Source organism: Sminthopsis crassicaudata, chromosome 1 (genome assembly GCF_048593235.1).
Source record: "Sminthopsis crassicaudata isolate SCR6 chromosome 1, ASM4859323v1, whole genome shotgun sequence".
Classification (NCBI taxonomy): Eukaryota; Metazoa; Chordata; class Mammalia; order Dasyuromorphia; family Dasyuridae; genus Sminthopsis; species Sminthopsis crassicaudata.
In genome coordinates this window covers 47,214,015-47,241,450 of record NC_133617.1, presented here as the reverse complement: position 1 = coordinate 47,241,450, position 27,436 = coordinate 47,214,015, and the positions used below count along the sequence as shown (strand labels likewise).

At 38.3% G+C, this 27,436-nt stretch overlaps 1 protein-coding gene and 1 long non-coding RNA gene across 6 annotated transcripts; one reads left to right on the top strand and one right to left on the bottom strand.

Annotated features, from left to right (window-relative positions):
• Positions 1-1,421: 1,421 nt before the first annotated feature.
• On the bottom strand, positions 1,422-3,840 carry LOC141561591 (uncharacterized). The gene is made up of 2 exons (XR_012488089.1): positions 3,715-3,840; positions 1,422-2,736 (listed from the first exon to the last, which is right to left on the bottom strand). It is a non-coding gene; the product is annotated as an uncharacterized LOC141561591 (long non-coding RNA).
• MARCHF2 (membrane associated ring-CH-type finger 2) lies at positions 2,581-27,436 on the top strand. Of its 5 annotated transcripts, XM_074301336.1 has the most exons (6): positions 2,676-2,909; positions 4,522-4,660; positions 7,246-7,474; positions 15,302-15,497; positions 22,087-22,296; positions 26,714-27,436. In XM_074301336.1, exons 3-6 carry the CDS (start codon positions 7,299-7,301, stop codon positions 26,870-26,872), a joined length of 741 nt encoding a protein of 246 aa, XP_074157437.1. In that variant the 5' UTR covers positions 2,676-2,909; positions 4,522-4,660; positions 7,246-7,298; the 3' UTR covers positions 26,873-27,436. The 5 variants fall into 5 exon arrangements, with proteins under 5 accessions (XP_074157469.1, XP_074157449.1, XP_074157437.1 ...); XM_074301358.1 differs by lacking the exon at positions 22,087-22,296 and having other exon boundaries at positions 2,680-2,909; XM_074301342.1 differs by lacking the exon at positions 4,522-4,660 and having other exon boundaries at positions 2,717-2,909.

The window sequence follows — 27,436 nt, the reverse complement described above, 5'->3', positions numbered from 1 at the left end:
TGAGCCAGTTAACAGCAGCTAAGAGGAAGTATATGTGGTGGAGGGGGGGGGAGACTGACCAGAACCCCTCACTCCTTCCCCCCAAGACCCATCCTCTAGAAGTACAGGTAGGGGTCTAAGCTAGCTAGAGGGAGTTTTCCTGATACAGGCCGAATTTCTGGATGTAGTTAGGTTGGTCAATAGTGGACATTGCTGAGTAATTGCTCTGCCACAAATGGGCTGAGTCTGCATGGGAAAGCCAGAGCTAGTGCAGACCTTTCTGTTCATTCATATATGTTTTTTCTGCTCCAAGGCACTTGTGTTCAGTTCAGTGCAAAGTTCTTTGTAAATAGAGCCCTGCATCCCTGGATTTGTGCATGGTTATTCTGTGTTGTGGATATAAAGATTGCCATACCAAAGTGTCTGTCTCTGCCCAGTCCTTCTCTCCCATAGAGAGGGGGTTGGTGGGGAGGGGGGAAGATAATGCTGATGGAGAAGGGGATTAGGCATAAAGGATAGTTAAGCTTTTCCTGGTAGTAGAAACAGGACTTGGTTGAGTTGCTCACTCTTAAGGTGATACTTGGGATGGACAATGTAAATCTGATCTTTCCCTTTTCAGGAAGCCTTTCCAGATTCGTCAAGATGCTCCCAACACTCCTATAAGGCTTTTTTCTTTCTTTCTTTCTTTTTTTTCCCTGAAAATCTGGCAGTGGTGGAAGACTTCCTGAGTTCTGTAGGATGACATTGCTCTTACATGAATTAACTTCCCTTATACAGAAAATGTCATTTGAACTCGGCTGCCTGATTTGTATGTTCAATAGCTGACTGGCCTGGAAACAACTCAGACCAATTCTAGTCCCATCTGAAGGAAAGAGGTGTCTCTATCAGCTTCTGAAAGGGAATAGTTTGGGAAACTGAGGTCAGGTCAGATCACAAGAATTAGAAACTGCCCTCAAAAGAGCCCCATTTCCCCAAGAAAACTCCCTTTACCCCTGAGATTGTTTTTTGTTTGTTTTGTTTTGTTTTTGCTGTAATACCTTGAAGAAAGCAAATTGCCTGGAGTTAGAGGCTGACAGCCACCAGGAGCATCTCCCCATCCTGCAAAGTTGGGGCATACAGGTAAGATTGGGCTTTCATCCAGAAGAAGTTTCCATAAAGTCCAGGATTCCCAAATTGTCTTTTTGTAGACCAATGAAATTGATTTCACCTCCCTGTCAGCTGATTCATCCCTTACCTAAACCAGCCAGTCATTTCTCAAATAGGTGTCATGGTGTTCAGGGCCTCACGCAAGAGTATTGGCCTATTACTTGTCCTGAGAACACTTTCAGAGTAGAAGACCTTCCATCCAGAAGCAATCTTTGTATTAAAAAGGTGATGTATTTCCATAGTGCTTTTATGAGAGCATAAGCAACTAGTGAGGTATTTTAAGAATTTTAGGACAATTTTTGTTTTTTTAATTTTATAATTATAATTTTTTTGACAGTACATATGTATGGGTAATTTTTTTACAACATTATCCCTTGTATTCACTTTTCTGAATTTTTCCCTCCCTCCCTCTACCCTAGATAACAGGCAATCCCATACATGTAAAACAAAAATTCTTAACCTGCAGGGATTTGTAAACAATAATCATCAATGTAATTAGCTTTCTTTGTTTTAAAACTATTTCATGCAAGTAAAAACCTTATTCTGAAGAGGGAACCATAAACCACCACACTGCTAAGGAGTCCCCAGTTAAACCAAAAAATGGCTGAGAAGCCCTGCTTTAGGATTTAGGAATAGTGCTTTCAGATGTGCAAAGCATTGCTCATATGTTGCTGCTTTTGGCAATGTGAAATCGGAAGCAACCATTCCTCCTATTTTGCAGATGAAACAAGCTCAGAGGTTGTGACTGCTAGAATCCTCCAGTAAGAATCTGAGGTGGTATTTGAGGTTGGGTCGATCAGACTTTGTCTAGGACTTTCCTTTATCCACTACAGGAACACCCTGGTTTTACAGATGAGGCAAGAGCCGGGAGAGGTGGTGACTTGTCCAGGATTATAGGAGTAATAAAGAATACTACTTTGCAAAATTAGAAACTGCCCCCAAAGAACCCTCATCATTATCTCTGCCTGCCATGTTATTGGGCCTAAGATTTATGTCACTAAGAGGAGAAGCAGGGGAACTGATGATGTGGGAGTGAGTGGGGGGGGGTGACTAATGCTATGGAGGCAAACCTGTTTGAAAAAAGAATCGCTTCCCTTTGGCCCATAATCTAAAACCACTGGTCAAACCAGCCCATAAAACTATTACAGGAAGATCACCCTTAAGATGTCAAGTACTTTGTAAACCCTTTAAAGCGCTATGGAAGAGCGAGCTGCAAACAGGAGGTTTAGGACAGCAGGGAAAAATTGGTCAGTAGACATGCTTAGGAGGTCCCGAGAAAGTAACTTGAACGAGCTTATACGTCCCAAGTAGCGGACAATCTCGGACAGATCTCTTCAGGCAGGCTTCGAGGACTGCTCCAGCTCCTACTCCAGGCCTTTGGGGGCCAGCGCGTGCAGTCTGACCCTAGCTGCAGTTGCTTCAAGATGTCCCGGACCTGGGGGTGGAGTCTCGTGCATGGGGCGGGGCCAGCATCGGCCGGCTCGAGCTTTCGGAGTAGATGCAGTCCGTGACGCCAGTCTAGGCTCCGCCTCCTGGACATTTTTTTTTCCTAAGCATCGATTGGCCCGCGTCGCGCTAGTGACCTGTCTCCATTGGTCGCGGGAGCTGTCACTGGGGGCAGAGGAAAGAACAGGGCCTGGACGCCGGACCGTGGTTTTACGGGGCTGGCCCCGGAGCCGCGACCACACTGGAGCTGACGGGACGGGACGGGCCGGGGCCGCCGCCGCCGTGCTAAGTGGAGTCCTGGGCGGTACGGCTTGTCCCGGCCCGGCCCGCGGGACCAGGTAGGGCCGGAGTCATCAAACTCGGGGGACTAGAGCCCTGCTGTTGCGCGGCAGCGAGGCCTGACAGCAGCCGGGGCGGTCTCTGACAGGAGCGGGGCCAGGCCTGACCAAAGCCGGGGTGGTGGCTGACCGGCGCCGGGGACCAGGGTGGGACCCGGCCCAACCAGAGCCAGGGCAGTGGCTGACGAGGAGCGGGTAGGGTTGGGGCGGTGACTGACCGGAACCTGCTTCGGGCGGAGCTGAGACCTCCTGACTTTGAGCTCCGAGTCCGGCCGGGGCGGTGTCCGACGTGGTGCCTCCGCCCCTTGCCAAGCAGTCTCCCGCCCTCAGCACGGTGACAGAGGTCCTTCCTCCCAAACCTCACTGAGGAAGTGACCCCTTGACCTCCTCCCTTTTGCGACGGTGTCCTGTATAATAGGATTCCCCCTCCTCGTGGCGATTCCAAGACTTGTGGTATCCGCTCTTTACCCATGCCCTGCCCACGTTATGTGTGCTACCTCTCCTTTCTGTCACTGCCACCAATGGTGTGGCCGACCCGTCTGTCCACCCCCACTCCACTTTGCTGTTCTGCCCTGCCCAGGGCCGCCCCCCAACCCCAAGGCCACGACCTGTGGTCCTCCCTCGACCCCTAGGCCTTGATGTAACGAGTGCCCCCGTCCAGCACACACCCGCCTTGCCGCGATCTAAAGCACGATGAACTGCAGTTCCACCTCCTGCCTCACAGTGCCAGCGTTGCAAATAGTTTCTAGTCGTTTCTAGTCCATAGTAGGTGCTTCGTGCCCAAGTTCGTTGTCAACACCCTTACCTGACCGAGGTCATCATTCCCCCTCACAAACAAGGCTGTGACCCGAGTGGCCGCTGTGCAGCCTGACCGAGCAGTGAGTTCTGTAAACGGGCAGTTCCCACTGTGCCTCCACCACCGTCACCGCCCCTCTCCCCGCCCCCATCCTCCAGGCTGAAGGAAGGGACCTGGAGACTTAAAGCTAAAAGATTTAATTTGGAAAGAGATTGACATTGGCAGCTACAGAACCCACGCGAACATTTTTATTAATGACTCAATTTAAGGCACAAATTGCATGGCTTTTATCAAATTTAGAGGTGACACAGAGTTGGAAGAGATAGCTATGAATTGGATGAGACTTGAAATCTAACGCTCAATTGCCTGCAGTTTAACAAAATGAAGTTAGCTTGAGCTAACATAGCCTTTAGGGTTTTTTAAAAATCAGTTTTATAAGTGTATAATACAGAGATACAGTTCAAATGAAAAAGGATGGAGGACTCCCAGCTCAACATGAGACATGGGTGTTTTGGCAACCAAAAAAGGCCTAATTTGATTAATGAAAGTAATCAATTTCCTAATCATTGGAAATTCATCTATTAAATGTCCTGGCATATTGTGCTCTAGGTGCCACATTTTAATTTTTTTTAATGTATTGATGCATTTTGTTTACAAAACAAGTACTTAATACAGAAACCCTCTTGCAAAAAAAAATCATTTAGGGTTATCACTCCTCAATAAACTGGCATTTAGCTAGCACTTTAAAATTTGCAAAGATACTTTATATATATAATCAAAGTAGGAAATACATATGATATTATTTTTGTTTTACAGATGAAGAAACTTAAACTCAGTGATTAAATGACTTGCCCGTGGCCAGACAGCTTGTGTCAGAAGTGGGATATGAATCCAAGTCTTTGTGATTTGAAGTCTAGCACTTTATCCATATGGCTTCAATGAACAAAAAGAAGGGGTGCGTTCTTTAATTCTGGCAAGATGGTACTAACAATTGTTGCATTTAAACAGTGTTGTTGCCTCTCCACATTAGCTTTATTTACATTGTTGCAGTCACTTTGTATGTTCTTTTGACAATCTTCAGTCAGTTATTTTGTCATAAGTTTATCCCTGTTTCTTTGACTTCTTCGTATTAATAATTCCTTATACCACAGTAATATATTGCATTCATGTGCCATTATTTGTTCAGCTCCTTCCCAATTGTTGATGGATAATACATTTTTAAAAGGATTGCATCCAGAGGAAGGAAACCAGGTTTTCAAAGGATCTAGAAGGCATGTACCCATTAATGCGTGCATTTAACAAACATTTATTGATTCCCTGGTAGGTGCAAAATGTACAGAGCAAGGATAACCTCAGAAACCATAGAAGCCTCATCTTATTAATGGAAATAGATCAAAAGCACAGCTCTCTTTGAGAAGCCATACAGCAAGCTGGTTTGTGTGTGTGTGTGTGTGTGTGTGTGTGTGTGTGGTTTTTTTTTTTTTGTATAATCTCAATTTTTCTGTCTTCTCTCTTACTCCTTCCATTCATTTTTTTCTTTTTCTACAGTTTTTCTTTCTTCATCTTATTTGCCTGCTCCTTTCTCCTTTGAAGCATGCCTTCTAACACCTTGTTCCATATAAGGTCATGAAGAATATACACAAGAAGCTAAACAAAACCTATTAATACAAATGCAGTTTTTCCAGCCTGGTAGGGGTTTTAGAGATTACCCATCCCAACTTTTTCCTCCTCCTTCATTCTCTCTTCCTCCCTTCCTTCCCTCCTTCCTTCCTTGCTCCCTCCCTCTCTCCCTTCCTGTCTCCCTCCCTTCATTTCTTCTCCTCCTCCTTCTGTTATAGTTTATAGATGACAAAATTTGAATGTCAAGAGAGATTAACTTGTTTGAGGTCACATGGTTAAATGTCAAGCTTCCACCAGAATCCATATCTGGATTTCAATTTAGTAAACATTGAGGGACTCAACTATGTATTCTGAGGATTAGGTTAGGATTGACAAAGGGATATATCACACTATCCTTGCCCTGATTTTGGATAATCTGTTTAGAGCTATACTGGGGAAACAATTACATATTAACACTTTTGACAAGTTAAATGTAATCTAATGACAGAGTAAACAATCCACTTATTTACTTTTTGCTGTGGTAATTGGAGTTAAGTGACTTACCCAGGATCACACTGCTAGGAAGTGTTTAGTGTCTGAGGTTAGATTTGAACTCATATCCTCCTGACTTCATGGCAAATACTCTATCCACTTCAGCCACCTAGCTGTCCCTAACCCATTTATTTAAATATTTTCACAAACATCCACAGAAAGATCACTATTTCATCTGACAGTAGGCCAGACCTGGTACACACCCAGAGTACCCAGGAATTCTGGAAGACTTCTATTCTGTAGGTATCTACTCTGGCCATATACCAAACAGATTTAAGAATAGAGAGAACTATGATAGAATTGGTTGTTTACTTGGTAGATTTCGTGTTTATTTAAATCACCTGAGTGTTTTACCCTTTGCTTTGTCTTTGTTCCTAAGCTTTTCCTAGGCTCTCAGATAATGTTGTGATCTGCTTACCCTGAAGCCTAGATTAACCTGTTTTGTGGGCTGATGAGTGTTCTTAGTTACACTCAAAGCACTGACAGCCTCTGGGGAAGAACACATAAAGTACCGAGTAATTGTTGTTGAGGGTATCTCTGGATTAAGGTATATGTTGTCTAGACTTGCATGGTTTGATCTAGGTCCTGTTTGGTGAAATAGGGGAATTGCAGCTCTTTTCCCCCCCCTAATCTGTAGAAGTCTTTGCTGATGCTAGAAACAGGATTGTACATTTGATTCTTTATTTCTAAGAATTAGTCAGATCAAAACACCAAAGTGTGTGATGGAAACCAATTTTTTTTTTTTTGAAAAGTCAGTGCTTCTTGAAGGTATAGGGCCCCCCCGCAAAAGGTTAAAGGGGACACAGTTTACCTCTGTATCATCTTATGCCAGTTGGAGTGCGGGAATTGAAATGAGAAGATTTGTTTACTTGTCCTGGCTTTAATGCTTGCTAGTGGTATGATATTAGGCAATTCACTTGACTTCCTTGAGCCTCAGTTCATTTGTGTTAAGAGGGATAATGATACTCTTACTGCCTATCTCATGAGCTTTGAGGACAGTGTTTTGTAAATCACAAAGACATATAAATGTGAATAGTTATGAATATTATTGGTGTTGGTGTATAATCTGACTAAATTGTAGAAAATTTCCTGGTAGTTATGTACTATATATTAATAGTGTTAGGTACTACTAATTTCCTATGCAACCTTGGAGCATATAAATATAAGGGTATGGAACTAGATATCTAAGTTCCTTTCTAACTGAACCTGGGACCTATATTTTGAAAGAAAGGAAAAATTTGGAAAACTTTTTGAAATAAATCTCCAGATTATAGCTGTTTGGTTTGGGGTGATGGTGGTGATTGAAGGCCCAGAAGAATTCATAGAGCAATAAACTACAGAGAAGCTAGCTCCTTTGTAGGACTTCAGCTCCAGCTGATTTCTTTGCAGGCTCTTGTGATCATGGAACCCCAATTGTGAAGGCCTATGCGTCCCTTGTTGCCATGACGACAGGCGACTGCTGTCATCTCCCTGGTTCACTGTGTGACTGTACTGGAAATACGGCCTTCTCTAAGATCGTGGCTGACCCGGACCTTGGGCATCCGCAATATGTGACCCAGGTAACAGCCAAGGATGGCCGGCTCCTCTCAACTGTCATCAAAGCCTTAGGCACCCAAAGGTAAAACTCCCCCTCCCCTCCAGTTATGTCTGGAAGCAGGTGATCCAGCCTTTTGAGTCTGCAGAAGTATCTTGGGAGTTTATCCAAAAGTATTTTTTCCTTATGACTCAGAAGAGGATGCAGACCCATCATTATCATCTTCATCCAATAGGAGGATAAGGCAGTAATTGTCAATTCTGACTTGCAACCTCCAAGGTCCTTTTAAAAATTATTTTGGTGGTATTATAAAAAATCAAGGATTGTAACTCAGTTTATCTGAGAGTACTTTAACCAAAAAAACCCACCCTTTTTTCCAGGCAATAAGGAACTTTTGAAAAGGAGTAGGAAATTGGCATGTTGTAAAAATAAATACAAAAATTCCTTAGGAAATTTCAGTTCATTTTCTTTCTCTAGCTTATCATACTAAAAGAGTCAGTGAGTGAATTAATTGGATGATGAATATAATGGATGTTTATGTTCTTTTTTAATTTGCATCTTGTATTTCTCTGTTTCTTGGGTCTGATCTTCATAAATACCTTCTCATCTATCTCAAAAAAATAAAATCTCTCTAAGTTCTAGAAATGATAGACCACACTGATATTCAATAAAGTATTCTGAAGTATAAAATTAATCAGATACCTGGGTATTAGCACATAAGTCTAATAAGGTTTTCTCCTATTCTACTGGGAAATTGATGAGCCTATTTGCAATAGGTGAAGCCCTTTTAATAGGTTATGATCTGGCTGTCTTAATTACTAGAGCTGGAAGAGACCGAACCTTGCTTTTACTTTTTTTTTTTTCCCCCCAATGGACAAAAATTCATGTTTTTTTCCTTCTGCCTCCCCTCACTAAAAAAGAAAGAAAATACACATGGTCAAGATGTGGTCAAGTAAAACAAGTTCCAAAGAAAGTTCGTGTCTTTAAAAAAATGCCTCCAGTAATCCTGAGACCATTAGGTCACTGCCACTGTTAAGCATGCAGACATCATATTTCTTCATTGCTCTGTTGGGATCATGGTTGGTCATTCTGTTGATCAGTTTTTAAATCTTTAATAGTTAATTTTTAGTATTATTTTATTTGTGAGTTGGGATTGTGATTAGACTTTGCTTTTGAATAAGGCTATATCCAAACCATCCCAGGGAGAAGTATTACATAGAAGTATAATGTGCAGAGTTAGTGGAAACCATAATCTCACTGCCCTTCTGACCTGGTTATGTGACACATGAAACGTTGTATTTATGTTCTAGATACCATATTTTAGTAGGGCCATTAACAAGTTGGAAAACAACTAGAGAAAGGTGACCAGGATAGAAAAAAAAAAAAATCTCATATGAGGATCAGTTAAAATAACTAGGAATGTTTAACTCTGAGAAAGTAAAGCCTAGGTGTGGATGATGCAGGATGATCATTATCTTCAAATTTCTGAAGGGTTTTAATCTGGAAAAGAAGCAAATTTGTTAAGTACTCTCCAAGACAGCAGAATTAAAAACCAATGGGAGTAAATTACAGGGAATCAGATTTCAGTTCAATATTAGGAAAAACTTCTTAACAACCAGAGCTGTTTTTTGGGGGTTTTCTTTGGGGGGGAGGGCGGGAAAAGAAGAAAAGAAAGGAATTACAGCATTGTGAGTGTGCAATTTCTCTTATATTAAAAATATTCAAGTAAAGGCTGGATAAATATCCTATCATGGATGATGTAGAGAATTTATATATTGTGTAGCGTCTTGAACTTAAATCACCTTTATGCCATTTCTAATGCTAAGATTCTGTCATTCAGAAGAGAATCTTAATCATGTTTTGAAAATTTCAGAAGAAATACTATAAGCTCCCCTGAATATTATAATATTTTGACAGTGCTCATTGGCTTGGAAAATTTTCCTTTATTTCCAACCTATGTCTTTCTTGATGGCAGTATAAAACCTGTTTCCTCTTATTCTATATTTAGGGTTTTTGGTAGAGAGGGGAGAAGGGACTCTGGGAAACATGGTAAACAAGTCTCTGACATCCAAAAAAATAGTCCCTGAGCAGAAAGTAACAATTAAGGCAGCTGATGAGATGAATTCCTTTTTTGTTTCTTTCTTTGTTAGGGTTTTTTTTTTTTTAATGTTATTATTATTTTTTAATGGCTTTTTATTTACCAGATATATACATGGATAATTTTACAGCATTAACAATTGCCAAACCTTTTGTTCCAATTTTTCCTTCCCCCCACCCCCTCCCTCAGATGACAGATTGACCAATACATGTTAAATATGTTAAAGTATAAATTAAATACAATATATGTATACATGTCCAAACAGTTATCTTCTGTACAAAAAGAATCAGACTTTGAAATAGTGTACAATTAGCCTGTGAAGGAAATGCAAAATGCAGGCAGACAAAAATAGAGGGATTGGGAATTCTATGTAGTGGTTCATAGTCGTCTCCCACAGTTGTTTCGATGGGTGTAGCTGGTTCAATTCATTACTGCTCTATTGGAACTGATTTGGTTCATCTCATTTTTGAAGATGTCCATGAACATCAGAATTGATCCTCATATAGTACTGTTCTTGAAGTATATAACGATCTCTTGGTCCTGCTCATTTCACTCAGCATCAGTTCATGTAAGTCTCTCCAGGCCTTTCTGAAATCATCCTGTTGGTCGTTTCTTACAAAACAACAATATTCCATAATATTCATATACCATAATTTATTCAGCCATTATCCAATTGATGGGCATCCACTCAGTTGATGAGATGAATTCTTAAAGATCCCAACTGACTTGTGATTGGCATGTTTGCCAGCAAGAAGTAAAGGAATATTTCAAGTAGTTGATGATGTCTATTGTAAAAATTATTTCATAAGTTTAGACTTATTAGAGAATTGAATTGGAGTTGCATACTCAAACCAAACAAATTCGGACATTGTTCATATCTTTAACATGCCTATCTCATTCTGCATCTTGAATCTCTTTGTTGGTTGCAGCATACTTTATTATTGGTTCTTTGGAAGCATGGGTTGGTTCTTATAGTGATCAGAGTGTTCTTATAACATTTTTATATTATCCTGCCACATGGTGTTTCAACCTATGAATGAGGCTCTTAACTCAGAATATGAAATGTTACAATCCATTTATAAATATTTACTAAGCACATGCTAGTTGCTCAGCCCAGTGCAAGATACTGGACAGGTTGAGAAGGTTGCATGTTTGCATAAAATATATGTGCTATTAGAAAAGGAAATGTACATGAATAAGTATAAGACAGCATATGATAAGGGCCCAACCGGAACTACAATAAAAATACTATAGGAGCTCAGAGAAGGAACAGATCTCTTCCAAATGAGATAAGTGACATCATTGTGGGATAAACATCAGACACTTAGAGCTATGTGACCCTGGGCAAGTCACTTAATACTATTTACTTCAATTTCCTTATCTGTAAAATGAGCTAAAGAAGGAAATGACAAACTACTCCAGTATCTTTGCCAAGAAAACATCAAGTGGGGTCACAAAGATTTGGACATGCTTGAATAACAGGATGCTTTTTGTCTGGGCTTAAATTAAAGATTCACTTAAAATAGTTATTTGTTTTTGTTTTGTTTTGTTTTGTTTTTTTTTGTACCAACTTCTTATCATTGTGCCAATTAATTCCAAACCATTAGTTATTTTATTCTTTCAAGTCAAAAGAAAGCAGACAAAGTAAAGTAGAATTTTGGTAATTTTGCCTTGTTTCTATTATCTATTAACATTTAGCTCTTTCCTTTTAGGATTAGCTCAACCTGGGCTTTAGGTTTTTTAAGTTAATGCTTTTATAGTATCACAATTTTTTTTTTTTTTTTTAGTATTCCTTGATTAAATGCCACTGTTAAATTAAAATTAAATGCCTCTTTTGTGTCTGAGCTCACTGAATAAATCTGTGCAGTCATATAGGTCTGTTTAGAAGTGTTTTCTTTTCTTCCTCAGGAAGATTTGCAATTGTCATTAGAATTTTGTACTTCAGAGTCTCTTGCTCCTCTTTAAGCATTTTTTCTTCTAGAATCCTTGGCCAAGGGATCATCCTTATCTTTATTGTGAGCTCTTTTTTTTTTTTTAAATTTATATATATATATATATATCAGGCTCTGCAAGGTGCTTATCATGAACCTTTATTCCAAGGTTATCATCACATATTTCATCAATCAGTTCTTTATCATTATGAATTAATTTCAAAGTAGCAGTTTCCCTCCCAAGTAGTCATTTGTAGAATTCTATTAGGGATATGGATAAAAGTAGGAAACTGAAAATAAAGGTATAGTACTATGAAGATCCTGAAGAAAACATTGGTTGGTTAGAAACTCAGTATAAGGCGGTCTAATCTTCAGTTTGATTTTTAAAACAATTAGGCCAGATCCGTATTGAATTCTAATTCAGTAACCTATTATTGAATATATATGTAATATACTGTGCTGGGTGCTATGGGGATTACAAAAATGAGAAGAATACAATCCAGGGCTGCAAATAATTTATTGTAGTCTGTCTTGTACGAGAGACTAGTTCACAAGTGATTTTAATGCATTTTAAATTATCTACATAGGATGGAGTGCTATGAGGATTCAGAATAGAGAGAACATTTAGTAAGTTGTGGGCTGAGGGAAGGTACCACAGACAAGGTAACATTTGAGGTTGACTTTGAAGAATGGGAAGCATTTTGATAGGAATTAACATTTGAGATTTTCTCTTAGTTGTCTTCATTTTAGATTTATTTTTCAATTAACAAACATTTGTTTTCTCTCCCTTTTCCACCCTTTAATGGTTTGAACAACAACAAAATTGTAACAAACATGCATATTCAAACCAAACAAATTCAGACATTGTTCATATCTTTAACATGCCTATCTCATTCTGCATCTTGAATCTCTTTGTTGGTTGCAGCATACTTTATTAATTGGTTCTTTGGAAGTATGGGTTGGTTCTTATAGTGATCAGAGTGTTCTTATCTTTCAGAGTTGTCTTCACAGTCTTGTTATTGTATAAAGTTTTGTCTTAGTTATATTCATGTCATTCTGCATCAGTTCATACACATCTTAGGTTTCTCTGCAAACATTCTTTTCATAATTTCTAATGACACAATAGTATCCTATTTTATTAATAAACCATAATTTGTTCAGTTATTCTTTGGTTGATGAACCCTTCCTTAATTTCTAGGTCTTTGCTATTCCCCCTAAAAAATACCTAACACTGCTTTAAATATTTTTCTCCATATGGTTCTTTTTTCCTTTTTCTTTGATCTCTTTGAGTTACAAACCTAAAATTGGCATCCCTGGGTCAAAGGATATATCAATATCCTTTTAATGATATATTGGGCATAACTCTAAATTGCTTTCTAGAATGGATGAACCAAATCACAACTCTAACAAGTACATTAATGTATATGTTTTCTAGTAGCCCCTTTAACATTTGTCATTTTCTTTTTTAAATTGTCTTTGCTAATCTGATGATACTGAGGTGAAACCTCAGAGTTGCTTTGATTTTTATTTCTATTAGTGATTCTGAACATTTTCCATATACATAGCAGTTGATACTTTAGAAGTCTAAGGAACTCTAATCAACAGAATAACTAACCATGATTCCACAGTCCTCATGATATGATAAAATATGCTACCTCTCTCCTGACAAATAGATCATGGAGAATAGAAACATGTTTCTTTCAATATGGTCGATGAGAAAATGTCTTTTTCTTGATTAAATGTTTGCTTTTCTTAATAGGCAGAAGGATGGAAATTCAGGAGAGAAAGATTTTCATTAGTGGGGGAGGCCCTAATTTTATAAAGCACATGGATGCTGGTAGCTTTGATTTCTTCCTTTGAGAACTGATTGCTTTTTGTCCTTCATTGTTGTAGACCAAAATGACATCACTATGTTAAAATCCAATTAAGTTAGTGTGTCTAATTGTGGCTGCTCAGACCAATTTAAACTTGGAATGCTCTGCCATAGGTCAGACAAAAATAGCCTCTATAATCATTTGGAGTGGATTGTTTTATAATGTCCAGACTAGCTTTCTGAAGGTCCTCCAGAAGGGCCATGGTCTCAGCAAGATAGGTATCATGAAAATGGACACGAATAGAATCCAAAATCTTTATTGTCTCTTACACAGTCTGTGTGTGCCGTAGTCTGACCCAATCTCATCCAGCAGTCTGACAGTCTTGTTTCAAGTTTATAAATTAATTGTTTATAAATTAATTAATTAAACTATTTTATAGTTTGTCCCCTGTTATGGGCCAGAACTTGAAACAAGGTGATAAGTCACTAGAATTGATAGAGACAATACTTATGTACTTAGTTCACACCTTTAGAGTTCACACCTTTAGAGAGCATATGTAAGGTAGGAGCCTCAACTAGGCTTGACTTCCAGAGATTCACAAGTCAGAAGCCCACAAGCCCACTCTCGGGAGGCAGAGTTAGATTCATTCCATCTTCCACCTTTGTGGCGGCTGGAGGTTTTGGATTCAGAAGGACAAGAGGCTGAAGCTGGCAGAGACAAAGGACTAGTGGCAAGAGCTCTCAGAACCAAGAAGAGAGATAGGCCTCTAAGAAAGCTAATCAGGCCCAGGAAAAGAGACAAGACTTTGAAGGAAAAAATAAGGGATTTGGACTTTAACTCCTGCATATGAGGTGATTAATGAAACTGAACTGAAACTAAGGCTGCCTGGATCCAGAAGCCCTCCAAGAAACCTGCTCCCAGAGAACATTACAATTTAGAGAAGAACATTACAGTCCCCTATACAGAATACAAAACAAACAAAAAATTTTTAATTTAAAAATTCTTTTAAAATTTTTCTCCTTATCAGGGTAATGTGCTATAGTGGAAAGAATGCAAGATTTAAAGTCAGTAGAAAAGAGTTCAAATCTCTAGCTCTATGATTTACTACCTGTGTTTCCCTGTGCAAGTCACCTCTCTTGGCCTTGGTTTCTCACTATAAAATGGTGGTACTGGCCTTCAGAAGTCTTTCACTTTTTTGTGCTATGAATCCCTTTGGTGATCTGGTGAAATCTGTAGACCTCTTCAAGAAATAATGTTTTTAAATTAATAAAATAAAATATATAGGATTACAAAGAAAACCAACAATACTGAAAAACTATTATAAAAAAAAATTAAACCCAAATACACAGATTACAGATTAAGAAACTCAGCTCTAAATTTATGATTCTAAGAGGTGGGAGGATGAGACTAAAGGGATTCTCAGTGACTTTTTTCTTCAAGTTATATTCCAGCTACTTTTTTCTATTGTCAAATAAACAGACACAAAAAATATCTGATTATGGATCATTTTCTGGAGTGAAGGAAGCAGCAAAAGGTACTCTTGCTGTAGGAGTCAAACCTGAGTTCTAGTCTTGGTCTACCACTAATTTTCTTTGTGATCTTGGGCAAGATACTTACTTTCATTGGACTTTAGCTTCCCTGTCATTACTTCTAGCTACTGATAGATATAATTTTGAGGATTTGTAATTGCTTGTTCTCCTGACACTGTGTTCTAGTCTAGCTACGTGTCACCATCCACTCAGTGTTTTGTTTTGTTTTTGTTTTTTTTGGTTTTTTTGGTTGTTTTTTTGTTGTTGTTGGTTTGTTTTGTTTTTGTTTTTTTTTTTTTTTTGCTCATAGGAATCCATATCAAAGGCAGGAAGCCACAGATCAAGCCTGTCTAGAGTCCTGATTAATCTATTCTGTAAAGATAATGTCATACTTTTAAGATGGTAGTAGTGATGGTGACTAACATTTCTACAGAACTTTACAGTTTACAAAGCACATTCCTCACAAGAACCCCACAATTGGGAGGAAAGTGCACTCAGTTCTAAGTTTTTGTGATGATGTGTTTTATTTTTGTCTTTAGTGATGGACCCATCTGCCGAATCTGCCATGAAGGATCCAGTGGGGAGGTACTGTTGTCACCTTGTGATTGCACAGGCACACTGGGCACCGTGCACAAGAGCTGCCTGGAGAAATGGCTTTCTTCTTCCAACACTAGCTACTGTGAGCTGTGCCACACAGAATTTGTGGTAGAGAGGCGTCCCCGGCCCTTCACAGAGGTACTGTCCTGGACCAGCAGGGATTGTTTTTTCTTTTTACTGTCTGAGACAAGACAGATAATGAAAAAAAAAGAGATCCCTTGACAGCTTTTTCTTCTTGGAAAAAAGAAAATCTAAGGGCTCAGTCTAGTTACTTTGGTGAACACTGAGGTCAGTGACCCATTACTAAACATTCTTAACACTGGAGATTCTGAACTGTTTCAGTATCTGTCCCCACTCTTGGAGATTTTCTAGGGAAAAATTTATCATTCAGCATTCAGTAGACAGGCATTGATTGTCTGATAGATGTCACATACAAGAATAAATAAGACAGAATCTTTCTTCTCAAGAAATTCACATCTATTTATTTACTTATTTTTGACTCACATTGCAACAACCCAGAAAAAAGAAGTGAACATATTATGTGTTGATTTACATTCAGTCTTCTTAGTTCTTTTTCTGGATGCGGATAGCATTTTCTATCCAAAGTGTATTGGGATTATATTGGATCACTGAACCAATGAGAAAAACCAAATCTTTCATAATTGATCATCACACATTCAAAAAATTCACAATTAAGAAATGATTATAGTATCAGAGTTAAAGGAAAATAGGAAACTATGACTCAGAAAAATGGAGTTGCTCCAAGTAGCACAGGTAGTAAGTGGTAGAACAAAGACTGGAATATAAATTTCTTGACTCTAGTTCCAGTGCCTCTTCTATACCAGACTTCTTTCCACAAGGAAATAAAATATAAATTAAATATACTATAGAAGCATAAAGTATTTTGAGTTAAGAGGAAGGAAACAGCATTTCCAACTGATAAATTCAGACAAAAGGCATTTATTTATTATCTGCTAGGCACAGTGTTAAGTGCTAAAGATACAATGAAAGGCAAAAAATAGCCTTGACCTCAAGGAACATATAATCTAACAGACAAATATGTATAAACGACTATATACCCAAATAATAGGACATAATTAATAAAAGATAATTAACTGGAATAAAAGAGGTTAGGGAAAACTTTTTGGAGAAGGTAGGACTTAAATTTTAAGGAAGCCAGGGAGGTTAGTAATCAGAGGAGAGGAAAGAGAGCATTCCAGCACAAGAGACAGCTAGAGAAAATGGTTGGAACTCAGAAATGGAATATATTTGTTCATGGAACTGGCAGGAGGCTAGTGTCACTGGATTGAAGGGTATGTGGGGATGAGGCAGTATGGGATGTAAGAAGATAGTAAAGAGGAAGAGGAAGCAGGTTGTAAAGTGCTTTAAATGCCAAACAAGAAATATAGTCCTGGAGAATAAAAGGAACCTCTAGAGTTTATTGAATTGGGGGGTGGAGGGGAATAGGGAGTGTATGTGACATGGTTAGACCTATGTGTGAGGAAAAATTACTTTGGTAGCTGAGTAAAGGATACATTAGAGTAGGGAGAGACTTGGAGCAAGCATATCTACAAGCAGGTTATATGACAGTAGTCCAAGTGTGTGGTGATTAAGTCCAGGGTGCTGGCAGTATCAGAGGTATAATGGGAATATTAAGAGATGTTGTAAAGGTGAAATCAATAGATTTTGGCACCATATTGGATATGAGAGGTAACAGTGGAGAGTCAAAAATGACACACAGTTTGTTAGTTTGGAGGATTGGTAGAAGAGGGGTTCCCTTGATACTAGTTAAGTATCTTTCTATATCTATCTATATAGGAAGAAAGAAAACTTTCTGGACATAGTTTCAGATGTCTACTTGACATCCAGTTTGAGATGTCTAAAAGATAGAGATACAAGACTGGTGGTCAACAGAAAGGCTGAGACTGAACAGATAGATTTGAAAATCACCAGAAAAAATCAAAGAGATCATTAAAAACATAGAAGTGATTTGATCACCATGTGAAGTAGCATAGAAGGAGAAGAGGATTTTGCCAGAGCCCTAGAGGGTGTCTACAATTAATAGGAGTAATATGGAATCTGACATGGAGTGATCAGATAGGTAGGAGGAGAACCTGGAAAAGAGGGGTGGACAGTGTCAGACGTCAAGAAAAATGATAACTGAGAAAAGGCTATTGGGTTTGGCAACTAAGAGATCATGAAGTAACTTTGGGGGGGGGGTTGAGGGTGATGAGATCAGATGCTGGATTGTAAAGAGTTAAGAGAGTGAGAGAAGAGAAAGTGGAAGCCCCTATTGTAGGTGGCCTTCTCAAGAAAGTTAGCCATAAATAGCAAAGACATAGAGGACATAGTAGGAAAAGAAGGATCAAGTGAGCTGTATTTTGAGGATAGAGGAGACAAGGGCATGTCTGTCGGCATTAGGGAAGAAGCCTGTAGCCATAGATGGAAGATAAGTGGGAAAATAAGGATGACAGAAGGGCTATCTCTACTGGAGAAGATGGGATGGAATGGCATCATTGATGCAGGTAGAGGCATTTACCACTATGTATACAAGACTTGTGGAAGACTTCATAAAAGTAGTAGTATTTGAGTACTTCAAAGATGGCAAGATGTCAACAGGCTGAATGTTCCAGACATAAGGGACAGTGTGAACAAAAGGCATGGGAGTGAAAAAAACAGGTTGTATTCAGAGAACAGTGATTTTGAAGATAGTGGATTGTGTCTCATTAGAAGTCTAGAAGCCAAACTTAGTTGTCCACTTGTTAGATATATTAATTTAGATTAGATATCTTTTAGAATGGTTTTCTAAATCTGACCTTCTCTGATCTTGTGATTAGAGTATTTTGGCTGGAGCATAAAGTAAAATGAAGGGGATTATTCTTAAGAAAAGAGTGGAGGAAATTAGGGTAACACCACTTTTTGAAGTGACAAGTTGTAGAAATGTATAAGATCTTTGGGTTCCAAATCAAATTTCAGGGTTTTCAATCCTGGATACTTCCCAAGGGAAAGTGTTTATCTGAGAAAATAAAACCAATCTTTTAAAAAAATAAAAAATAGTAGGGGAAGCCAGATGGTACAGTGTATATAACACCAGCCCTGAAATCAGGAGGATTTGAATTCAAATGTGCCCTCAGACACTTAATACTTCTTGCCTTGTGATCCTGGGCAAGTCACTTATCCCTAATTGCCTCAGCAGAAAAAAAAAAAAAAAAAATTAGTATTTTATTTTTCCAAATACATGCAGAAAGTTTTCAACATTCACCTTTGCAAAATTTTTCTCCCTCTCTTCTCCTACTCCCCCCCCAAGACAGCAAGCAATTCAATAGAGATTAAACATATGCAATTCTGCCAAACCTATTTCCATATTTAATATGTTATGCAAGAAAAATAAGATCAAAAGGGGGGAGAAACATGAAAAATAATAAAACAAGCAAAACAAAAAAAAGTAAAACTACTATGTTTTGACCACTTCAGTATCCATAGTTCTTTCTTTAGATGCAGATAGCTCTCTCCATCACAAGTCTATTGGAATTGCCTTAAGTCACCTCATTGTTGAAAAAAGCCAAGTCTTCATAGTTGAACATTACATAATCTTGTTACCATATACAACGTTCTCTTGATTCTGTTTACTTCACTTAGCATCAGTTCTTGTCTTTCCAGCAAAGCTAGTCTCTAGAGATGACTGCCACTATTTGGTACTGATAGATTGAATCCGAGGGAAGATTCTATAGCCTTGGCTATATGTTATAAAATCATGGGCTCTGAGTAAGTTAACTTACATGCCAGAGCTCCCAGAAAATCTGGTTATTAACTTGGGCAAACTGTGTCAAGTCCTTAGCTGACTGTGAAGTCAATTATTTCTATCAACTGATAGACACAAGTGCCAGGAGTTCAATTGCCCATGAAGTATTAAAAAAATTTTTGATAGGCACTGAGAAAGGACAAAAGGATCTAATGTTCTAGGTGTTTGTTCACCAAAATCACTGCCCTTTTATTTGGGTTAAAAATTAGCACAGCTACCCCCAAGAAATAAACTGTTAGGACTGATCGGACATAGGATATAACCAGACATGTTGAACTTATGGTACAGGCAGCAGATATCTAAACTATCCCAAAGGCTAGGTAGGAAGAGAGGAAGGATGAATTGCATTTCTTACAAGTTTTGTCTGGGACTGGTGATGGGTCGTCTAACTGCAACCTCAGATGCTATAATTCTGCCTACCCTTACTATCCCTCCTGCCTGTCTTATACTGTTTGTACATGTATTTTCACTCAGCTTTACTATTTCTTTTTTCAACTTCCCTTGCCCTCTGTAGAAGAGAAAAAAATCACTAACTAAATATAAATATTAGGTATCATCCATCTTTATCATTTGACCAAACTACTCCTTAAATGCATCTTTGTTTCTGTTTGGTGCCTTTGGAGACATGAATCCATAGATCTATGGTGTGCTCGCCTTAGAATAGAAGCTGCAAGAAGATGAGTCTCTCATTTGATGATAACCGTTAATATAGAGATTTAGTTCCATACCTTCTCAATACATTATCTTATTTTATCCCTACAAGTTTCCTGTGAGGCAGGTAATACGATTATTACTCTATTTTATAATAGGAATCCAAGGGTCCATTCAAGTGACTTGTCCATGGTCATATAATTAGCAAGTAGAATTAAACTGAGGTTTCTGTCCTGTGATCTTTCCTCTATGTTAGTATCCAGATGTCTGTTTTGTCCCTTATTCTTCTTTCTATTTTTTTCCCCTGAGGCTGGGGTTAAGTGACTTGCCCAGGGTCACACAGCTAGGAAGTATTAAGTGTCTGAGACTAAATTTGAACTAGAGTCCTCCTGAATTCAAGGCTGGTGCTCTATCCACTGCGCCACCTACCTACCCCTATTATTCTTTCTTTCATTCCCCACTTCTGATAAAGTGTTCTTTTAGGTAGAGTAATATGGCAACATTTGAATAGCTTCTTGAATTTTTCTAACGAGTTAATTTCGGGTCAAAGGATATGGACAGACAATTTTCAGATGAAGAAATTCAAGCCATTTCTAGTCATATGAAAAAATGCTGTCAATCACTATTGTTTAGAGAAATACAATTTAAGATAACTTGGAGGTATCACTACACACCTCTAAGATTGGCTGAAAGGACAGGAAAAGATAATGATAAATGCTGAAGAGGATGTGGAAAAACTGGGACAAAGATACATTGTTGATGGATTTGTGAACAGATCCAACCATTGTGGAGAGCAATTTGGAACTATGCCCAAAAGGCTATAATACTGTGCATACCCTTTGATTCAGCAGTGTTTCTACTGGGTTTATATCCCAAAGAGATCAGAAAGGAGGGAAAGGGACCCACATGTGCAAAAATGTTTGTAGCAGCCTCTTTTTGTAGTGGCAAGGAACCGGCAACTGAATATGGAGTTGGAAAATGACTGAATAAGTTATGGTATATGGATATTATGGAATATTATTGTTCTATAAGAAACAATCAGCAGGATGATTTCAGAAAGCCCTGGAGAAACATGATCTGATGCTAAGTGAAATGAGCAGAATCAAGAGAACATCATACACAGTAACAAGAAGATTATGTGATGATCAATTCTGATGGATGAAGCTCTTTTCAACAATGAGGTGATTCAGGCCAATTCCAATAGATTTATGATGAAGAGAGCCATCTACACCTAGAAAGAGGACTGTGGGAACTGAGTGTGGACCACAACATAGTATTTTCACCTTTTTTTATTGTTGTTTACTTGGGGTTTTTTCTTTCTCATTTTTTCCCCTTTTTGATCTGATTTTTCTTGTGCAGCATGATAACTGTGGGAATATATATAGAAGAATTGCACATGTTTTGGATAATCCAGCATATATTGGATTACTTGCTATCTAGGAGAAGGGGGTGAAGGAAGAAAAATTTGGAATACAAGATTTTGCAAGGGTCAATGTTGAAAATTATCTTTGCATGTATTTTGAAAATAAAAAAGGCTTTAAAAAAAAGCTCATTTCTAATTTCTTTCAATCAAAAGTTCTTAAAATCTGATCTAAAAATCCTGAGGGATCCCTGAGATTCTTTCAGAAGGTCATAATAATACTAAGATATCATTTGCCTCTTAAAACACTTCCATTTTAGACTGTAGATGTACATACCTTTGTGAGCCACTATTTTCTTCTTATATTTCAACCAAAACTACATATTACAACAGATGGCATATAGAAGTAGATATGACAATCCAGCTATCCTCTTGAGCCAGATATTAGAGATATGCAAAAAATATGGAAAACAATGCCACTCTTGTAATTTTGTTTTTGGTTTCAAAATATTTTTTCATAAAAATGTCATTTACATTAAATATGTAATGGGTTTGTTATTACATTTATATAACTTAAAAAATTATTTTTGTCAGTTTTAATTTTTTAATATGAGAACTATGAATAGATAAAACCCACATTAAAATTCTTTAGAATCCTCTATTTTTAAGAGTATAAAAGGAACCTGAGATCAAAAAAATTTAAGAATTGCTACTCTAATCTTTCAACCTTTAAAAGGGTTATGTAGGGCCTACCTCCCTAGGTACTTTAAATTACTAACGAGATTTTAGAATAGATTTATGCCAGATAAATATTAGATTTTATTATTTGGGGTGGGGGAGGGGAAGGGAGGGGACACAAGGGGAAGAGAGATGTTTCTTTTCTTAGAAGTTTATAACTTTTCATTTATTGTTAGTGGCTGAAGGACCCTGGGCCCAGGAATGAGAAGAGGACCCTTTTCTGTGACATGGTGTGTTTCCTGTTCATCACACCCCTCGCAGCTATCTCAGGCTGGCTTTGCCTTCGAGGGGCCCAGGATCACCTACAGTTTAACAGCAGGCTGGAAGCGGTGGGACTTATTGCTCTCACGTTAGCACTTTTTACTATCTACATCCTTTGGACATTGGTGAGTCAGCAGAGCCAGCTGCCCCTCAACAGTCTCCAAAAGGACACCTTCTTTAGGCTGGCCAATAAAACTAGGAATCCATTCTTGAATACCAAGTTTCCTTTCCTCTATTTTGCATAGTGAGTATATGGGCATTCCCCACAAACAGAAATTTATCTAGTTTCTGACCCAAACTTTGTTATTGGCAAAAATGTGATTATACCACGTCCTTTCTTTGAGGTTGTAATGACTGAAACAAACCTTGGGTACCCTAATGGTTCAGAAATTTACTAATGGTTCAGAGTTCCCTAAATGGTCTGTAGGTTGGTCCTAAAAGTAAATAAAATTAATATGCAGTAAAAATTATATTTGAAATTTTCTAGCATTTTAACATTTTGAATAATTTAACCACAGACATTTAAGCATAGTACAGTGGAAGGAGGATTAAATTTGAAGCCAAAAGACTGTTAAAATCCACTTCTACTTACTTGTGTGAATTTCTGAGTCTTAAGTCTCCTCTTTTGTACAATGAAAGCTTGGATTGAATAGCCTCTAAGGCCTTTCAGCCTTAAATCTGTGATCTATGATAATCTCAGGTTTTTCCAGGTCAGATTTTTATATAGTGATAACAACTGGTCTTCTATAGAAAGTATTTTAGTTGTTTATCTCACTTGAGCATCTGAACACCTTAGAAATGGAAGATCATAAATAAGGTCTTCTCATCTCTATTTGAAAGATGAGACTGAAGCTCATGAAAGCTAAATAATTTGCCCAGGGTCACACAAATGGAGGGGCCACCCACCTTCTGGGCCTTGTATGAGCAGCTTTTTCCATGTTCTGCTGCAGCTGCCTGAGGGAATGTGGGGAAGGCAGATTCACTCTAATCAGTCACTGGATGTTGGCGCTAGAGGGATTTTTGATTGTCTAGTCTAATTCTGCAATATACAGCTGAGAACCCTTGAAGTTCAGAATATTGAGTGATCTGCCTAGTCTTACCTTCTTAAAGAACACCAGTTCTAGGAGGGGAGCCTCAATCTTCTGGTGTTTACTTTAGTGGCTGTTCCACTTTTCAGAATAAGTGGGACATTTGACTTGTTCATTTTCCTGATAAAGTATGAATGTCTCTAATCACATACCTAGCCAGTAGCAGAAATAAAGCTCACATTTGGGTCTCAAATATTGTAGAGAAATGCTTTTTTCCATTACATTATCTCACTGCTTCTAGGGCCTGTTTCCTATAAATAATATTACAAGACACAAGAGAAACCTTATGACAATCAAAGGTTCATCCAACATAACTACTTCAAATGGCTTAGTAGGAGGAAGGTACATTTGGGATTCAGATAACAGAGCCTGTCTACCTATTCTCAGAAGCTGGAATGTTCCAGGCTTGGTGAAACTACCATACTTTAATGTAAGAGTCAAATACTCTGAATTCTGCTAGGGAAATAGATCAGGAACATGAATTTCCTATAAATTCCTGGATGGGTTGATGTTGGATCATGGATTAGAGGGATGGAAACAAAGGATATAAGATTTGTGAAACACTTTTCAATTTAGTTTCGGTGACTACGTTGGCTTACAAGAGAAAGAATTTTTTTCCACATGGGACAAAAACTCTTCTAGATTACAGGATGTTCTTGGTATGTAGAGCACTGTGATAAGAAATCATGAAAGCTCTTTATGTATCATCTTATTTTAATAGAAGTCAGACCATCCTAATCCTTGAATGGGCTTTGGAGCTCTTAGCATCTAAAGAAAACTAAAAGGTGTTATTGTTTATTACAGCTTTATAACCATATCGCAAAATTGGCCAGACTGCAATGTTTATGGGCATACTTTGTCTATGTAAAGGCACCATAAACATCAGCTGAGCTGGATGTGTGTATTCTTGAACTCTGGTTTCATGTAACTTAAACCTGTTGCTGGTCATGTACTGGGCTGGGATATAATTTGCCTTTACCTCTATCCTTATCTGCCACCTTCATGGATCAGAAGCAGTGAAACTCTTATGGTAGATTGTAGTTGTGCTTTCCAGGAGTGACATAGAATGATGAAATCAGCTGTCTTTAAAAAAAAAATATTCCCAGGCTATAAATTGATATTTATCTTGAGAAAAGTCTGCTTAAAAGTATGGAATCTGTCCAGCATAGATAATACTTTTCTGTTTATATTTAGGCGTTTTGGACTCAAAATATTGTGATTTTTATCAGCATAAGGAATTCCTTTTATGGAAACTCTCCATTGATAAAAGTCAGGAGCTCATATTACTTGGGGATGTTGGAAGCTTATATGCCTTATCCATGGCCACAGAGCTAGAATGTATCAAAGATAAGAATTAACCAAAATTTGCCGACTGCAAGCCTGGTTACATATTCATTTGCTGCACTATCTCTTTGAGAAATTCACAGAAGTCTAGAATGTGAGAACTGGCAAGAATTTTTCTAATTCAATTCCCCCGTTTTCAAGTGAGTTGTTTAATAGTGTTTATGAGAAGAACTGCACATCTACCACCTCTCTCTTCTCTCTCCCCCCATCTCCCTGGAAATAATTCCATTAGATTGGTTAAATCAATTCAGTTAATTAAGCTTTTATTAAATACCCGCTATGTATAAGGCAAAATAAAATGACAGTGTTCCTTAGCAGTTCATACTATTAGTAAATTCAAGATAATTAGAGGAGGTATTGAAGGGGCAGGTTATTTACACTATCAGCTAGGATGGTCAGTCAAGTAATTTGTCTTTCAACTTCAAGACAAGATTCTTTGTATAAGCATGCAAAGAGCTTTCTGTATGGGCTTGGACTTGAAACCTTTGTCTTTCCTAGGACACACTAAGTTAGCACTTATCTTTTAGGAATACTTTTATTACCCTATTATTTACAAGGCCCTTGTATTCTAGCCCTATAGTATTCATGCTGCTATTAGCATATCAGAATTTTCCCCCAAAAAATGTTCTCTCTCCTTATATGGAGAAAGCTTATTGAACTCTATGCCTAGCTTTATGGTTACTTTGGAAATATTAAGAGGTGGATGGGGACCCTATATCTTGGCTACCTATTCTTACCAACCTACTATTTGATATTGCTACTTATAGTGTTCCAGTTTGTTTTTTGGAGGTCTCTAGACCAGCCTTCCTTTCAGCCTGGTAATCACCCCAAGAATAGCCAGGTGTTAAAGTCGCTTAGTCTCAGTGGAGGAAATGCAAGGGGATGGCCAGTCACTACTGTGGTGTGAGATGGATGAGTTTGTCCCAGATTATATGCTCTATCATAATAACATTATCATAGGTGTGAATCTTGGAGAATAGGTGTCAATCTTGTAGAACTATATTAAGTACTAAGTACATGTACTGAGCTAGAGAACTATTAATTACCATCCCAAACTAGATTACCATTATCAGTTCCACTGACTTAACACCTTGTAAGAACCCTTGTTTCAAGTATAGAGTTCTGGCCCATAACAGCTACTCTGGCTAAAACTATACTGGTTTAATATCTATTTAATGTAACATTTTCTCTTTCTTTCTTTTTGCTTAATGAAAAACCTTCACTTGGTTTCAAAACAATTACTGTGCAAGTGCAGGATGAGAAGGAACAGGTATCTAGACAAGTTTCTTGAAAAAGAATTGAGAGTTTTGATGGACTATCAGTCAATACTTTGACATGGTAGACAAGATTATTTTTCCTATGCTTAAGAGAAGGATGACATCAAGAAATAAGATGACAATTTTGCTGTATTTTGCCTTGGTCACCCCAGTTTTATTTATTTAGCAGGAACAGATCAAAAGGAAGAAACCAGGATAATTAATTAGAGATCATGCCATACAAGGATCAATTGGAGGAACTCTAAAAATTTTTAGCATGGAAGAGAAAAGCATCATAGATATAAACAGCTAGCTGCCTTCAAGATTATCATGTGGAAGAATTGGGTACCAGTAAATACCCTGGTACTAGAAGTAACAGATACAAGTTGCAAAGGGGCAGATTTAGGCTCAATGAAAGAAAAAAATTCATAATTAATGCAGTTAAAAAGTAAAACACACCTTTTAAGAGATACTCAGTTCCCTGAGTATCTTGAGGTCTTTGAGCAAGATTGTATGTCGGCTTCTTTGGGCAGTTACAGAGGGATTCCTGTTCGGGTACAGGTTGGAATAGTTGGCCACTATAAATTTCCTTTCCACAATTTTTTTTTTCTTTTTTTGAGGCTGGGGTTAAATGACTTGCCCAGCGTCACAAAGCTAGGAAGTGTTAAATGTCTGAGATCAGATTTGAACTCGGGTCCTCCTGAATTCAAGGCTGGTGCTCTATCCACTGCGCCACCTAGTTGCTCCCTCCTTTCCACTATTGAGATGCTGTGTGATTCATTATCAGGATTCCCTCTTTGGGTCTGAGAAGGAAAGACCCCTGAACTGCATGACCTCTCTTTCTTGTTCCCTAGGTTTCATTCCGCTACCACTGCCAGCTGTATTCAGAGTGGAGAAGAACTAATCAAAAAGTCCGCTTAATGATTCTGGACTCTGAAAGCTGCAAGATGGCCCAGCATTCATTGCTATCAGCCATGCTCCTCAAGAAAACAGCAGAAGAAACTACTGTGTGAGTGCCCTGGACCTGGTAGCCCTTGGGAGAAGAGGGTCAATCCTGACTCACCATAATACAGAGAGGAGTTCAGCCCTAAAGGAATCAACTGGCATATTAGAACTCCAGAGGAAGAAGGAAAGCCTGAACACACTGTCAGGCGGCCCAGGATCTCGAGGATATGGTTTGGAAGGCTTAGCTCTTTGAGGAAGTACACAACTGGCTCCTTCACCCAAATGTGGGATGACTTTGTTACAATATACACTAAGTGGAGTATGTTCTATATATGTACATATTTTTCAATTTCCTTGCATAAATAAAATTTCTGTATATTATGTTGACAGACTTGGTTTTAAGCTTCAGTACTGAAGCAGACAGCTTGATCTCATCTGAGGTTAATTACATGCCTTGTTCTGGAGTCAGTCAAAGACAGTTCATTATTTCACAATGCCTTTGTCCTAGGAGTTTGCTAAGATCTTGGGAGGCTATCTTCGTATTTGCACTTTTCTTTTATGGTGTCATACTTTATAAAAGTTTCTGTGTTTTACAAATCACCCCTGAAGGAATAAAATGAGCTCTTAATGAA

Coding starts and splice junctions, on each gene's coding strand:
- MARCHF2 (XM_074301368.1), top strand. CDS start 2,581: ATGGGGCGGGGCCAGCATCGGCCGGCTCGAGCTTTCGGAGTAGATGCA. Junction 2,910..15,301: donor GGCCCGGCCCGCGGGACCAG/GTAGGGCCGGAG, acceptor TTTTGTCTTTAG/TGATGGACCCATCTGCCGAA. Junction 22,297..26,713: donor TCTACATCCTTTGGACATTG/GTGAGTCAGCAG, acceptor CTTGTTCCCTAG/GTTTCATTCCGCTACCACTG.